At 38.5% G+C, this 15653-nt stretch overlaps 1 protein-coding gene and 1 long non-coding RNA gene across 2 annotated transcripts; both read left to right on the top strand.

Annotated features, from left to right (window-relative positions):
- The first annotated feature begins 31 nt into the window (after positions 1–31).
- On the top strand, positions 32–731 carry LOC138238325 (uncharacterized). The gene is made up of 3 exons (XR_011189380.1): positions 32–98; positions 233–283; positions 666–731. It is a non-coding gene; the product is annotated as an uncharacterized lncRNA (long non-coding RNA).
- Positions 732–2571: 1840 nt separating this feature from the next.
- On the top strand, positions 2572–8199 carry LOC107077245 (E3 ubiquitin-protein ligase TRIM21-like). The gene is made up of 5 exons (XM_069188581.1): positions 2572–2630; positions 2762–2812; positions 5027–5065; positions 5437–5454; positions 6521–8199. Coding segments are annotated over exons 1-5 (639 nt in total). The 5' UTR covers positions 2572–2629; the 3' UTR covers positions 7051–8199.
- Positions 8200–15653: the final 7454 nt, after the last annotated feature.

Raw genomic sequence — 15653 nt, 5'->3', positions numbered from 1 at the left:
TAATTGTTAATTCCTGTTGTCCTTATTTGTAGAGAGAAGAATAAAAGAGCTTGAACAAAAGCTTGAACAACAGGAAAAAGAGCTCTGTGTTGAACACAGTGAGTCCTCTGTTTTTCGTGTGTTTGAAATGTAACATCATTAGCAGTGTAGTTATATAGTAATAAGAAGAGATATCAAATATCTCAGGAGTGTATTATACTCTGTTGTTAACTGTTGTTGTATATATTTGCAGTGAGAATAGCAGAGCTTGAACAACAGAATAAAGAGCTGCGTGATGAGAACAGTAAGTACTGAATATTTGGGCTGAACTCTTGCACAATCTCTTGTGTGAAACACTAAAGGGATTTAGTTCCTTTCACTTGTGTAAATATCAACACCCTTCCCATTCACCAGAGGTTATTACTATGTGAAAATGTATATGCATTTGTAGAGAACAGATCTAGAACAACAGATTGAAGAGGTGCGTGATGAGTAACATTAGTACTGTTCTGTGTGTAGTATCATTGTAAGTGTGGTTTTAAAGTCATGATAACAGATGTTACACTCTTTCTGTTTTTAATGGTGGCGTTATACTGCTTAGGACAGCTGTCATTGTACTCCTGCTCTCACTACAGCAGTAGAGGGTGTTGTATTTAATTGTTAATTCCTGTTGTCCTTATTTGTAGAGAGAAGAATAAAAGAGCTTGAACAAAAGCTTGAACAACAGGAAAAAGAGCTCTGTGTTGAACACAGTGAGTCCTCTGTTTTTCGTGTGTTTGAAATGTAACATCATTAGCAGTGTAGTTATATAGTAATAAGAAGAGATATCAAATATCTCAGGAGTGTATTATACTCTGTTGTTAACTGTTGTTGTATATATTTGCAGTGAGAATAGCAGAGCTTGAACAACAGAATAAAGAGCTGTGTGATGAGAACTGTAAGTACTGAATATTTGGGCTGAACTCTTGCACAATCTCTTTTGTGAAACACTAAAGGGATTTAGTTCCTTTCACTTGTGTAAATATTAACACCCTTCCCATTCACCAGAGGTTATTACTATGTGAAAATGTATATGTATGTGTAGAGAACAGATCTAGAACAACAGATTGAAGAGGTGCGTGATGAGTAACATTAGTACTGTTCTGTGTGTAGTATCATTGTAAGTGTGGTTTTAAAGTCATGATAACAGATGTTACACTCTTTCTGTTTTTAATGGTGGCGTTATACTGCTTAGGACAGCTGTCATTGTACTCCTGCTCTCACTACAGCAGTAGAGGGTGTTGTATTTAATTGTTAATTCCTGTTGTCCTTATTTGTAGAGAGAAGAATAAAAGAGCTTGAACAAAAGCTTGAACAACAGGAAAAAGAGCTCTGTGTTGAACACAGTGAGTCCTCTGTTTTTCGTGTGTTTGAAATGTAACATCATTAGCAGTGTAGTTATATAGTAATAAGAAGAGATATCAAATATCTCAGGAGTGTATTATACTCTGTTGTTAACTGTTGTTGTATATATTTGCAGTGAGAATAGCAGAGCTTGAACAACAGAATAAAGAGCTGTGTGATGAGAACAGTAAGTACTGAATATTTGGGCTGAACTCTTGCACAATCTCTTGTGTGAAACACTAAAGGGATTTAGTTCCTTTCACTTGTGTAAATATTAACACCCTTCCCATTCACCAGAGGTTATTACTATGTGAAAATGTATATGCATTTGTAGAGAACAGATCTAGAACAACAGATTGAAGAGGTGCGTGATGAGTAACATTAGTACTGTTCTGTGTGTAGTATCATTGTAAGTGTGGTTTTAAAGTCATGATAACAGATGTTACACTCTTTCTGTTTTTAATGGTGGCGTTATACTGCTTAGGACAGCTGTCATTGTACTCCTGCTCTCACTACAGCAGTAGAGGGTGTTGTATTTAATTGTTAATTCCTGTTGTCCTTATTTGTAGAGAGAAGAATAAAAGAGCTTGAACAAAAGCTTGAACAACAGGAAAAAGAGCTCTGTGTTGAACACAGTGAGTCCTCTGTTTTTCGTGTGTTTGAAATGTAACATCATTAGCAGTGTAGTTATATAGTAATAAGAAGAGATATCAAATATCTCAGGAGTGTATTATACTCTGTTGTTAACTGTTGTTGTATATATTTGCAGTGAGAATAGCAGAGCTTGAACAACAGAATAAAGAGCTGTGTGATGAGAACAGTAAGTACTGAATATTTGGGCTGAACTCTTGCACAATCTCTTTTGTGAAACACTAAAGGGATTTAGTTCCTTTCACTTGTGTAAATATTAACACCCTTCCCATTCACCAGAGGTTATTACTATGTGAAAATGTATATGTATTTGTAGAGAACAGATCTAGAACAACAGATTGAAGAGGTGCGTGATGAGTAACATTAGTACTGTTCTGTGTGTAGTATCATTGTAAGTGTGGTTTTAAAGTCATGATAACAGATGTTACACTCTTTCTGTTTTTAATGGTGGCGTTATACTGCTTAGGACAGCTGTCATTGTACTCCTGCTCTCACTACAGCAGTAGAGGGTGTTGTATTTAATTGTTAATTCCTGTTGTCCTTATTTGTAGAGAGAAGAATAAAAGAGCTTGAACAAAAGCTTGAACAACAGGAAAAAGAGCTCTGTGTTGAACACAGTGAGTCCTCTGTTTTTCGTGTGTTTGAAATGTAACATCATTAGCAGTGTAGTTATATAGTAATAAGAAGAGATATCAAATATCTCAGGAGTGTATTATACTCTGTTGTTAACTGTTGTATATATTTGCAGTGAGAATAGCAGAGCTTGAACAACAGAATAAAGAGCTGCGTGATGAGAACAGTAAGTATTGAATATTTGGGCTGAACTCTTGCACAATCTCTTGTGTGAAACACTAAAGGGATTTAGTTCCTTTCACTTGTGTAAATATTAACACCCTTCCCATTCACCAGAGGTTATTACTATGTGAAAATGTATATGCATTTGTAGAGAACAGATCTAGAACAACAGATTGAAGAGGTGCGTGATGAGTAACATTAGTACTGTTCTGTGTGTAGTATCATTGTAAGTGTGGTTTTAAAGTCATGATAACAGATGTTACACTCTTTCTGTTTTTAATGGTGGCGTTATACTGCTTAGGACAGCTGTCATTGTACTCCTGCTCTCACTACAGCAGTAGAGGGTGTTGTATTTAATTGTTAATTCCTGCTTTGAGTACTGCTTTGTTTTTTGCATTTAAAATGTGGAATCATTTAACAGTGTGCTTTTACAGTAATAATAACACAGGTAGAACAGGTAGAACAGGTATTACACTCTGTTTTTCAAGTCAAGTGTTTTTACTGCTAAATATGGCTGCCCTTGATGTACACTCCTGCCCTCTCATTTAAGGTGGGTGTTGTGTTCTGTTGTTAACTCCTGTTATCTGTATTTGTAGAGAGAATAGCAGAGCTTGAGAAACAGAATAAAGAGCTGCGTGATGAGAACAATAAGTAATGCTCTGTTTTTGTGTCAAAAGTATGAAAATATCTAAGAATGTGGTTTTACAGTCATAAGAACACACATTACACCTGTTCTGTTTTTTTAGTGGAGTATTTTTTACTCTCAAAAAATGCAGCTGCTGTTGATTTACCCTCCTCACTCTCAGGGTGTTGTGTTCTGTCATGAATCTCTACAGAAACAGTGAGGTACTGTACATTTAAGCCTTTACTGTGATGTCACTCAAGGGACTTTCAAACAGTGCTCACTTAACAACACGATCCCTACTTGTACTGACTCTATTTCCACCTATTCTAAGAGTGAATACAGTCAACTGTATAGCAGTACAGATTAACACTCTGCATTTGTAAGTGTTAAAGCACTGATGTTATTAATCAGCTTTGTCCAGTTACTGTTGTCTCCTATCGATTTGCATGTTTGGCCCATAGATGTATTATTTGACTCAAGAGAAAAAGGAGGTCAGGAGATGACAACAATTCTGCATTGACTTGCATTATTTCTGGCTCAAGGAATTTTTACTTAGGAAGAAATGTCCCCATAATACACCAAGTATGTTCTTTTGTTAAAGGGGATTTTTTCTCTTGGCAGTTTTATCTCCCCATGGATTGACTTGAATAAAGCTTCACTCAGGATATTGATCAGTATCTCCATACATTGTCCCCTCTTAGGCCTCCCCAGGGACAGAACAGTATCTGACACTCCACCACTCTCTTTGTCTCCATTTCAGATGATCTTGTTCATAGAAGAGGACAATTGTCTTGACAATGGATCTATATAACAAGTTAGACACACAGACATATACACTTGTATAGAAACTACAGTTGTATGTGAAAGTTTGGGTATTCCTGGCCTGACTGAATGTTTCACTGAATCTCTAAGTGAAAAGAAGTCAACCCTACCTCTTACTCTTACATGTCATGTTTCTGCACATTTTAATGCACAATTACTGGTTATGTGCTGAATTTAACAGATTGAAAAAAATAAAACAGTGAATGTGGCATGTGCAAAGTTCGGGTGCCCTTTCAGTTGATTCATTAATACTTTTTAAGGAATAAAACTTGATTGACTTATTAGGCCTTACATTAAGCCAGGTGAAGACAGTCCCAGTTCAGTAAATACTTTGACCCTTCTATCCTCTCGGGATGTTGTGTCTACTCTCAACAACATGTGCTTGTCTGAGCAGCTGACTGAGGACTTGAAAATAAAGATAATTGACTCTTACAAAGCAAAGGAAGGCTACAAAATTATCTAAATGTGCAATAAAATGTGGAAAATATGTCATGTTTAAGTTTGACCCTGCAGAGGTTGTGTTATCTTCCTTTCACTTAGAGATTCTGTGAAACATGACTTTTGACCAGTGGTGCACAAATATTTGCATACAACTGTATATATTAAGAAGTCTGAAAAGGTGGATTAAACCCTTTTGATATTTCTTTTGCCACACAGAGGTTCAGCACCTGGTTCTGTTTGATAACTTCATATTTGGATAAATCACGTCTTTAAACAATAACTAAATGCTTGTAAACCATCCTGTTATAACCTGTAAATGTCTATTTGCAGAGATCAAAGAAGATTTTAGAAAGGAGTTTCAGAAGCTGTGTAAGTACAGAAATGTCAATTATTTGCTCTTATGCGTGCACATGTCCCTAGTTTCTGCTTGAGTCTCTTTGTAACTTCTTTCATCACAGAGAGTCAACTGTGTGTTTGGACTGATTTTGTTCAAATCTTCATGGAATCAAGACTGATTTCTTTCACAAAAATATCTCTGTTTTGAATTACTACAGGACTTCAGCTTTGTTTCAGCTCTCTAGATACAGTATAACACGTTTACCATTCTGGGAATTGCAGTTATTTTAATGATACTGTAGGTTTTTATTTCTTCTTCATAATCTACTGTAGGAAGAACCAGTCATATGTGTTCATGTATTGTGTGCATTAACAGTGCTTTTATCTCTTTTTAAATATTGCAGTGAGACGGGCCATGGGAGGTAATTTTTTGGTTGTTATCACCAGAGTTGTTTGTTTTTAATTATAATGTTTAAAATTTCATAATTATTTTCATATTTCTGAATTGATACTGAATTTTATTCATTGAACAACAATCTGGATAATATTGTTAATATTGATAGAAGAGGTATTTATTAACCTATGTGGAAGAACTTACAATGTTTAGATGTTTGTGGAACACAAACAAAGCATCTGGTATAACAAATAACATTTATTTAAGATTACAATACTTTCTAGTACAATTGAAAATGATTAAATGTAGGTCAAAGTGAAAGACAATAGTTTGTATTGTCCAGTTTTAACAAAGGCTTATGGGTGAATCCTACACCCTTTCACTGCTTTTTACAAGGCTACATGAATATTGGTCTCGGTGAATCCTGATTGTACTACCTGTTCCCAAGCCTAAAGCAAGATAAGTTAGGGTATGGATCACTGTGCCTTACAGTCCCTTCACAGCATGCTGGTGAAAGCAGTTTGATCAGTTCAGAATTCATCCTGAAAACCCTGGCAAATCTAGACAAGAAACTAGAAAGATACAGACATACTGTATGTGAGGGATGATAATCCATTTTAGTCCCTTTTTACCTAAATCTAAATCACCACATTTTGCAAACTGTTTTGTGACTTCTTATTTTGTAATTAATAGTATTCAAACAGTTTCTTGTGGGGATTATTTTACATTGTGTGTAATGAAAAGTGGAAGCTTGCGGAGTATTTAAAAAGAAACTAAAAAGTTAATGTTTACACTACAGAAAATCATTTCACCATAGGTGTGTTAATTATGTGGTTAATAATAATAGACATTTGGGTTAATTGTATTTCATTAGACTACGTCAGTCTGAATCCTGTTTTCACCATCAGGCAATGTATCAAGTATAAAAGAACAGTTTTCACATAATTATCAGAATTCTTTTCAGTATGTAAATCATATACACAGATCATTAAATATGACTGTTTTTTTTGTTTGTTTCTAAAACCAGAAAGTGTTATCAGGTGAAATCTTTATTCGTGGTTCTACATTCTCTCTCTGTACTTCTTTTCCCACAGTGGACGTAACCCTGGATAAGAACACAATGAACCCCTACCTGAGAGTGTCAGAAGATGGCAGATCAGTGTGGTGGACAGATCAGCGCCAGAATCTCCCTGACAATCCTGAGAGGTTTGATGAATACCCCTGTGTGCTGGGCAACAGGTTACCAGCAGAGATGAGATGGGGGTGTTACTGGGAGGTGGTGGTTGGAAACAAGAAGTCCTGGGAGCTGGGAGTGGCCCGAGACTCAGTGTTCAGGAAGGGGCAACTGAGTCTGAGCCCTGAAAATAGGTTTTGGGTCCTGAGTCTTTGGGATGGGAAGCTGACGGCCCTGACTGACCCAGAGACCTCACTGGACACAAAGATTCCCACAAGTCTGGGGATCCATGTGGACTATGAGGAGAAGAAGGTCTCCTTCTACAATGCTGTGGACGGCTCCCACATCTACACTTTTGAGGACAAAATATACAGGAACATTCAACCATTCTTCTCTCCTGGCAATAATGATACAGATCCCCTTCGTATTACAGAACCGTTAGGGGAATGAACCAACTACAGGGAAAATGGATACAACATCTTCCCTAAGAATATTGAAATTCGGTGCCCTCCAAAATTATGCATACTGCTAACAAAATAGGAAGGAATGGAAACAGAATTATTGCCATCCCAATTGGATTATGTGTGTGAAATATTTCTATATTTTATTCGATAATCATTATATCATTGTACAGAGAAAAGTTATATTTGTCACAGATGAATTCCAGAAAACACGACTCAAATTTATTCACACCCCTAATCATTCTTTCAAAGTTCAGCAGAAAAAAATCTTCAGTAATTTTCTGCTCTATGGCTGGACAGTGAAAGTCCTGAAAAATATATAGTTTCCTCTGTCCTTAGGGTGTAAAAGGAGGAAATACAGAGAAGACATTCGGAACCGATGGTTTCGTCACCATGGTGGAGGCCAGACAGCTCTTTGAAACCTCCAGCCAAATGGTCTCTGACCTCCATAATTTGAGCCTGCTTCCACAGCGGTCTCCTGCCAGAAGAGGACACATCTGTATCTTGTGAAACAAGTGTTAGAGGAGACAATTGTAAATCCAAAGTCAACAGATGTTGTTGTCAACATATGTTGGCGACAGAAGGGTTCCTCACAGCCTGGTGAAGGAGAGGAAGAGAGACCAGAGAATAATAATAATAATTTCTGGACACTCCATTCAAAGCGCTCTATAGGTAATGGGGACTCCATCCACCACCACCACCAGTGTTGGAAGCTGGAATGTTGGATGGGAAGCTAACGGAACTGACTGTCCCAGAGACCCCACTGGACACAAAGATTCCCACAAGAGTGGGGATCTGTATAGACTATGAGGAGAAGAAAGTCTCCTTCTACAATGCTGTAGATGGCTCCAACATCTATACTTTTGAAGAAAAAATAGGAGTGTTCACCCGTTCTTCTCTCCTGGCAATAATGATAACATTCCCCTTTGTATTATACAGTTTTCAAGGAAATGAATCTACTGCAGGGAAATGAATACACCATTTTCCCTAAGAATATTGACATACAGTGCCCTCCAGAATTATCCACACCCCTGGTGACACAGATAGATATACTTTAATAGAATGAGTTATTGTCATCCAGATTGCAATATGTGTTTAAAATACTTCTATATTGGATATAGTTATAACACAATTTCAAAGAGAGAAGTCATGTGTCATAAATGAAAAAAACATAATGCTCACACCTCTTTAATCACACCTCAAATTATTCATTTAAAGTTCAACAGAAACAAATCTTGAATAACATTCTACTCTATAGATGTGCAGTAGAAGTCCTGAGGAATATATAGAGACTCTCAAAGATTCCCCTGGTCCTGAGGTGTAAAAGGAGGAAACACAGAGCAGACATTCAGTAGTAGTGGCATCATCACGGTCGATAATAATTTGGGGAATGGCTATAAAAGAATCAACAGACAGCTATCACTTTCCACTGTAAAGTAAATCATGAAGAGATGTAAGACTACACCCTGCCAGAAGAGGACACAAATGCATCTTATGAGACAAACGGTACAATAGAAAACTGAATGTCCTGGAGCAGAGACCCAGGCTACCAGACCAGAGATGTTCCATGTTCAGAGCACAATTAAACCAGAGACCAGTGTGCAAACTTGATCACCTTTAACCTGCCAGAAGAGGACACAAATGTATTAGAATTTGTGTATTAGAATAAATGTTAGAATTCAGAAGTCTCAATGGAGGAGTTTCCCCAAACACCTTCCTAACTGAATCTTAGAGCTTATAGAGCTAGAAGAATTCTTCATGGAGGAAAGGTCAAAAGTACCACAGCAAACAACACGGGGCATCTTGAGATTGTGATCTAGGCCAAAGGATTATTGACTAAATATTAACTACAGGGGTGTGAATAGATGTGACACTCATGTTTTCTGGACATAAATTCTGACAAATATAACTTTGCAAAGCAGTTAAGGAATGCAAAACATCATATAACAGAATTATTGCAGATTAAGAATTACAGATTGGATATGTGTGTTGCTTAAACAACATTTTTATGCTGTTATCTATTTCACTGGGTGGTGCTGAAGGTACCAGTGAGACAATGGTATTATTTCTGTATTTTTGCAAACGATGCAGTCTTGTTGCTTGAAGTTGGCTTCACGCCCGGAATGTAAATGCGGAACTTGTTAAAGCCAAGAGACATGATCTAAGATATAAGATGCTTATTCTACATGTTCATTATAAACTTTTTGCTCAGACATTTATACAGGGAAATGTACATTTGAGCAGTTTGTCATGTATCACTAGGTAAGCTGATTGAGACACAGTTATATGGGCGGTGCGCTAAACAGTTTGCTTCACTAATCTTATCATGAACTTTATGTGATGTATATCCATATACAGACATACTTCTGTATTACTAACTATTAGGGGGAGTGTCACGGTATAAAAGACCATCTTTAGTTACTTATTTTCGAGTTCGGTGGTTGCAAGCCGTTCTCCCATATGCATATGAAATAAAGAGACTTCTACTACACAGACACCTGGACTATGTCATCTGTATGACACAACAGTGCTAATAAATACAGACAGCATTCCAGATGTACACAATAGCCTTACATGTTGTTAGATGGAAGGTCCATGTTTGTTCCTTTACTTTAGAATACAATGGGGTTAGAAATGAAGGATTGTTTACAGGGCTTTCATATTGTCAAAGCCCATAAACTGCAAAGGAGAATTAGAATGGTTACTAGATAACGTTGACTACAGTAAAATTTACTCAGTTTACCTCAGGTGGAGTACTGTTTCTTTACTAACATGCACAGCTTCATACATTTCATGAATTACATACTGCATATCACATACTTCAGACCTATAAAATCTCAAATGTCTTTTTCATGTCTATATGTCTCAAAAAGGGAGATGTATAATGCCAAAGGTGTGTTAAAGGATAAATTTATTTTAACTACAGAAAAATCCAAATTAATTGTTTACTAACTTTAGTTTTTAATAAGAAATGTATTTATGTTGGTTATATATTTTTAATGTCTTGTATTCATGAATAATCCAGTCCAGACTGACTGTAGGAACAGGAAAATATAATATTTCTAAATATTCTAAAGATATAACAGCACAGCACATAGCATAGCATAGAAAAAAGTCCACTAAGACATTCTACTGAATACAACATATACTGTGAATTGCTGTATATTGATTTCTTGAGGTTTCTGTGGCCCATCTGGGACTTGTCCTTTAACAAAGAGCTCTAATATGTATGTTTAACACTTGAACTTGAAATGTGGAGTTTGGACTCATATTGTGAAATAAAATAAATGGCTAGACACTGTAAGTTGTGTCTACATAATAAAGGGGATACTATTTAACCCATTTAGTCTTTTTATGGTTGGTAACTGATCTAAGGATCTTACCCCACTGTGTCTTGAAAGAGGACATGAAGTCAGCTTCAAAAACATGGTTGGACAACATGTTCCAGACTCCTATAACATCTGTTCCCAAGCTGCTGTGTAAAGGTGATGGTCATTCTTGATCTTGTCATCCACAACTAGGTGGCCTGACCTTCTACTAACACCAATAACAGTGCTCATCTAGTACTGCTGCTCACTTGCAGGGATTACATCCCCATATCAATACAGCTGATTTGCTTCTATCTGCTGGTACCTCACTGTCTGTACCATCTACGGCTTTCCTCCAGATTCCCCCTCCAGATGCTGTGTGGAGCTCTATCTCTGATGTCCCTTACAGCCCTCAGTCCCTGCCTCTTCATACTCTTCAATCCCCCCCTCACCACTTCTTCCCCTCGTCCACACCCCCATAGTCCCTACATCATCTTCACTGAATGGCTATAGGTTTAAGATAAGACAAGATCACTTTATTAGTCAAATTGTATATGGAAATTGTGTATTCCTTGCATTAGGATCCTTGTAATTTGTCTTTTCACATACCCCAGCTTGCTCTCCATGAAACACCCAGACTGGGAGAGAAGCTTGGGGTCAGAGCACAGGGTCAGCCATTTATACGGCACCCCTAGAGTAGCAGGGGGTTAAGGGCCTTGCTCAGGGGCCCAAATGGAGTAGGACTCCTCTGCCAGCCATGGGATTTGAACTGGCAACCTTCCAGCTACAGGTGCAGATCCTTAGCCACAGATCCACTTCTCTGTCCATGGTTTGCAAGACTTTTAATTCTTATATTCAGATAATTATATCTGCATATATTGTAGGAATGCTCTGTCTTTTTCCTTATGTACCCAACATCTGCCTTTACTTATACTCACTCAGCTCCCCCTCCTATTGTCAATTATGCTGCCATTACCCTGCTGCCATTACCCCCGTGCCAAAAAAACCTAACATGGCTCTCGACAGTCTTAACAACTTTCGCCCCATCTCCAACTTACCCTTTCTCTCTAAAATTCTAGAACGTGCTGTCACACTTCAGTTACATAACCACCTCATGACAAACAACCTTTTCGAACCCCTCCAATCTGGCTTTCGTCAACTTCACAGCACAGAAACTGTCCTGGTCAAAGTCACCAACAATCTCCTAATAGCTTCTGATTCTGGTTCTCTTTCCATACTCATCCTTCTTGATCTCAGTGCTGCCTTTGACACTGTTGACCATAACATCTTACTTTCTCATCTTGAGACTGTGTTTGGAGTTTCTGACACTGCCCTCAAATGGTTTAAATCTTACCTCACTGATTGCTGTCACTTTGTCTCTCTCAATGGGTACAGGTCTGAAATTGGTCTTGTCAAGTTTGGTGTCCCCCAGGGCTTAATACTGGGCCCCTTGCTCTTCAGCATTTACATGTTCCCACTTGATCAGCTTTTAAGATCACATGGCCTCAGCTTTCATTTTTATGTTGACGATACTCAAATATACATCCATACCAAACCTGACACTGATGTGGCTGTCTCCATTCTATCTAATTGCATCTCTGACATAAAAGGTTGGATGACTCAAAACTTCCTTCATCTTAACTGCGACAAGACTGAAATCATGCTTATTGGTACCCCTCATCAACTTCGTAAAGCCAGTCCTGTAACCCTATCTGTAGATGGCTCTGTACTTGAGCTTCAATCAAAATTGAAAAACCTTGGGGTTATATTGGATTCTGGCTTAACATTCGACCCACATGTGCAGCATACTGTCTTTTTTTTACTTTAGAAATATTGCAAGACTACGCCCTATGCTATCATTGACTGTGGCTGAAAAACTGATCAACATATTTCTATTCTCTCGAATTGACTAATGCAATGCTCTACTCGCTGGGGTATCTAAATCTACTCTGAACAAGCTGCAGTATGTCCAAAATTCAGCAGCCAGAATCCTGACCAGGTCTAGTGCAAGTGTTCACATTACTCCTATCCTGGAGGAGGGAGGGCCATAGTAATAAGCAGAAAGTGCAATCACCTTTTCCCAGTGTAAGTTCGTGTTATTGTGAGTTTTTAAAATTGTTCTCCATACAAAAATATGGAACAGTCGCTATTCATTTGGATATTCCCTTCCACTGAGGATGTCTACAGTATTCGATCCGGATTAGTACTGGCCGAAGAGAGCCATCTACAGGCGACAGCCGATATAACATCACAGCAGCAGCATTTAAGGTGGAACGAAAAACGCGAATAAGATGGCGAATAAGAAGCCAACTTCAGCCTCGTCACTTTGCTTGCGTTGTAACTGGCTAGACTGAGATAAGAACTATTTTGATTCAAGGGCGTAACTAGCAGTCATCTGCGTCATTTACTGTATTTGGAAACCTGCCAGCAATGTCGCAAAAGATCTGCCTGCGTCAAGTTAGCAGGGATTCAAATATTGTTTCACCCTTTGAATTATTTTGTACCTTGTCAGTAAACAGAACCGAGCGATAGGAACGCTAGAAGGCAAGGAGCAGGTCTTTTCGCGGTTGGGAGACTTTGAGCACAGTTTCGTTCTCGCCTGGAATGTGTTGCTTTTGATATCTTCCTCCCGAACTCGAGCTTCAGTATTCGCAAGTGAGTTGCCGTTTTTTAATTGCTGTAGCTACAGTAAGCTGTCGCCGTCTAATATAATGTGACTAGTATCTATAACAGAGCTACAGTGCCCTCCAGAATTATAGCCACCCTTGGTAAAGATGAGCAAAAAAATGTATTTGTTGTTTATCAGCTTGATTTTGCACTGAAAATATGAGAGAAATCTAACCTTTCAGTGAGGTAAAATTATTCTAAGAAAACATCCTTTAAAAAAATAAACATTTTTCTCACAAACACGTGTCACAGTTATTGGCACCCCTGCATTTAGTACTTTGTGCACCCTTCCTTTGCCAAGATAACAGCACTGAGTCTTGCCTTATAATGCTGGATGGGGTGGGAGAACACATACTGTATGAAGGGATCTGAAACTATTCCTCCATACAGAATCTCTCTAGATCCTTCAGAGTCCTTGGTCCTCGCTTGTGGACTCTCCTCTTCAGCTCAGCCCACAGGTTTTCAATGGGGTTTAGGTCAGGGGACTGGGCTGGCCACTGCAAAAGCTTGATTATGTGGTTACTGAGCCATTTCTGTGTGGATTTGGAGGTAAGCTTTGGACCATTGTCCTGCTGGAAGATCCAACCACGACCCAGTCTTAGCCTCCTGGCAGAGGCAGCCAGGTTTTGTAATAAAATCTCCTGGTATTTGATGTGGTCCATGATGCCGTGTATCCTAACAAGATTCCCAGGGCCTGTGGAAGATAAACAGACCCACAAATTCACAGACCCACCACCATACTTTACAGTGGGGATGAGGCTCTTTTCTGCATGACCTTGACTCTTTTTATGCCAAACCCACCTCTGGTGTTTGTTGCCAAAAAGCTCTGTTTTTTTCTCATCTGACCATAGAACCCGGTTCCAATCAAAGTTCCAGTGATGTTAGGTGAACTGCAGTCTGGCAAGCCTTCCAAATAGTTTGTTGGCATGGAGGTGGCGTCTGATTTTAGTTTTGGAGACTTGATGACCCCAGGATACAACCAACTCCTGCAATTGTCCAACTGTGATCCTTGGAGAAAGTTTGGCCTCTCGAACCATCTTCCTCACTGTGTGTGGGGGTAAGATACACTTGTGTCCTCTTCCAGGAAGGTTCATCAGAGCTCCAGTTGTTTGAAACATCTTAATTATTGCCCTAATGGTGGAGATGGGTATTTTCACATGTGAAGCTATTTATTTATAGCCATTGCCTGATTTATGAAGGTCAACAACTGTTTGTCTAGTTTCATTTTTTTGTATTCTCTGATCTTCCCCATGTTGATGGATGACTAAGTGTGTTTGGCCTGCATGTCACCTCATATTTAAACCCCAGTGAAACAGGAAGTCATGAATGACCACTTAAGAGTTCCTAAAGTCTCACGTGTGCTTAAAAAAGGTAAAATATGAATGGGAATATATGTCAATTAGATTTTGTCCATAGGAATTTCTAGGGGTGCCAATAGTTTGGACACGTGTTTTTGAGAAAAAAAATTATAAGGATTTATTTTTTCTTTGAATCACTTTACCTCACTGAAAGGTTAGATTTCTCTCATATATTCAGTATAAGATCATGATGAACAACAAAGACATTTTTTCATAGGCTTTTTTGCTCTTCTTTACCAAGGGTGCTAATAATTCTGGAGGGCACTGTACTGTATATTACCCTGTCTAATCAACTAACGCGCTACCGATAACCTGAGCATAACCACGAGTTAATAGATTTTGCTCTGTTCAACCAGTGTTTTCGCTTTGTACACTGCAAATGTCTGTACATTGTAATGTCTGCTTTGTGAATCGTCTCAGCAGAACTTCAACTCGCAATATTGATTGTGTTTTGACTGGCCGACCTTTGTACATCTTGCTGATCCGACGGCTTAATGCAGTGGTTCTCAAACTGTGGTACGGGTACTGGCAGTGGTACGTGGAGACCCACCATGTGGTACGCCAAATGACCCTGGAACTGTGTCGTGTGCGCTGAAAAATCGGGACGGGTTTTCATATTTTGTATTTTAATACGTGTCGAATACGCAGCCTACGTACTACGATACAGTGCGCGCCAATACTTCAGGGGACACAAGAGATACTCTGTAATTCTATACCACTCTATAGGAATGTGTCCTACGGATGCAAGTGATGCAAGTGGATGCTACCATATCTCCAGCAAATAGGGAGATTGGAGAATGTGCGTGATTTTGGAACAATGCTAACGTGTAAACATAGGAATGCATAGAAATACGTGCTACGAACACAGGTCATCTTGTGAGCACATGAAAGCGTGATAACAGAAAAATATTTAAGAACTGTTCTAATTTGAGAAAAATACACAGAGCGTCTCTGTGTTTCGCTCCCATGCGCATGAAATAAAAACTTTAAATAAATACGGAAATAAAAACGAATTTATCGAAAAGAATGGCCTCGACTAGATAAAATGCGTCTGAATTTGTACAGACGGTGCTAGAGCAACGACAAGCCGACATAACGGTGTAGTTGCATGAATTAGATAGGTTGCTTCAGAAATTAATGTACGCATTACAACATCCACCGCGAGACCTTTGCCGCCTGACGATTTAATATCTGTTAGACTCTGTTGTGAATTGTATCAAGGCTCGAAAAATTAATTCACATCTGCTTTGCTCAACTAA

Source organism: Lepisosteus oculatus, chromosome 4 (assembly GCF_040954835.1).
Source record: "Lepisosteus oculatus isolate fLepOcu1 chromosome 4, fLepOcu1.hap2, whole genome shotgun sequence".
Taxonomy (NCBI): domain Eukaryota; kingdom Metazoa; phylum Chordata; class Actinopteri; order Semionotiformes; family Lepisosteidae; genus Lepisosteus; species Lepisosteus oculatus.
The sequence above is the reverse complement of the archived record's forward strand: the minus strand, read 5'-3'. Positions and strand labels throughout refer to the sequence as shown.

Excerpts from the sequence above, each read along its gene's own strand:
- LOC107077245 (XM_069188581.1), top strand. Across the intron at positions 2,813-5,026 it reads AGAGCTGCGTGATGAGAACA|AGATCAAAGAAGATTTTAGA; the intron begins GTAAGTATTGAA and ends GTCTATTTGCAG.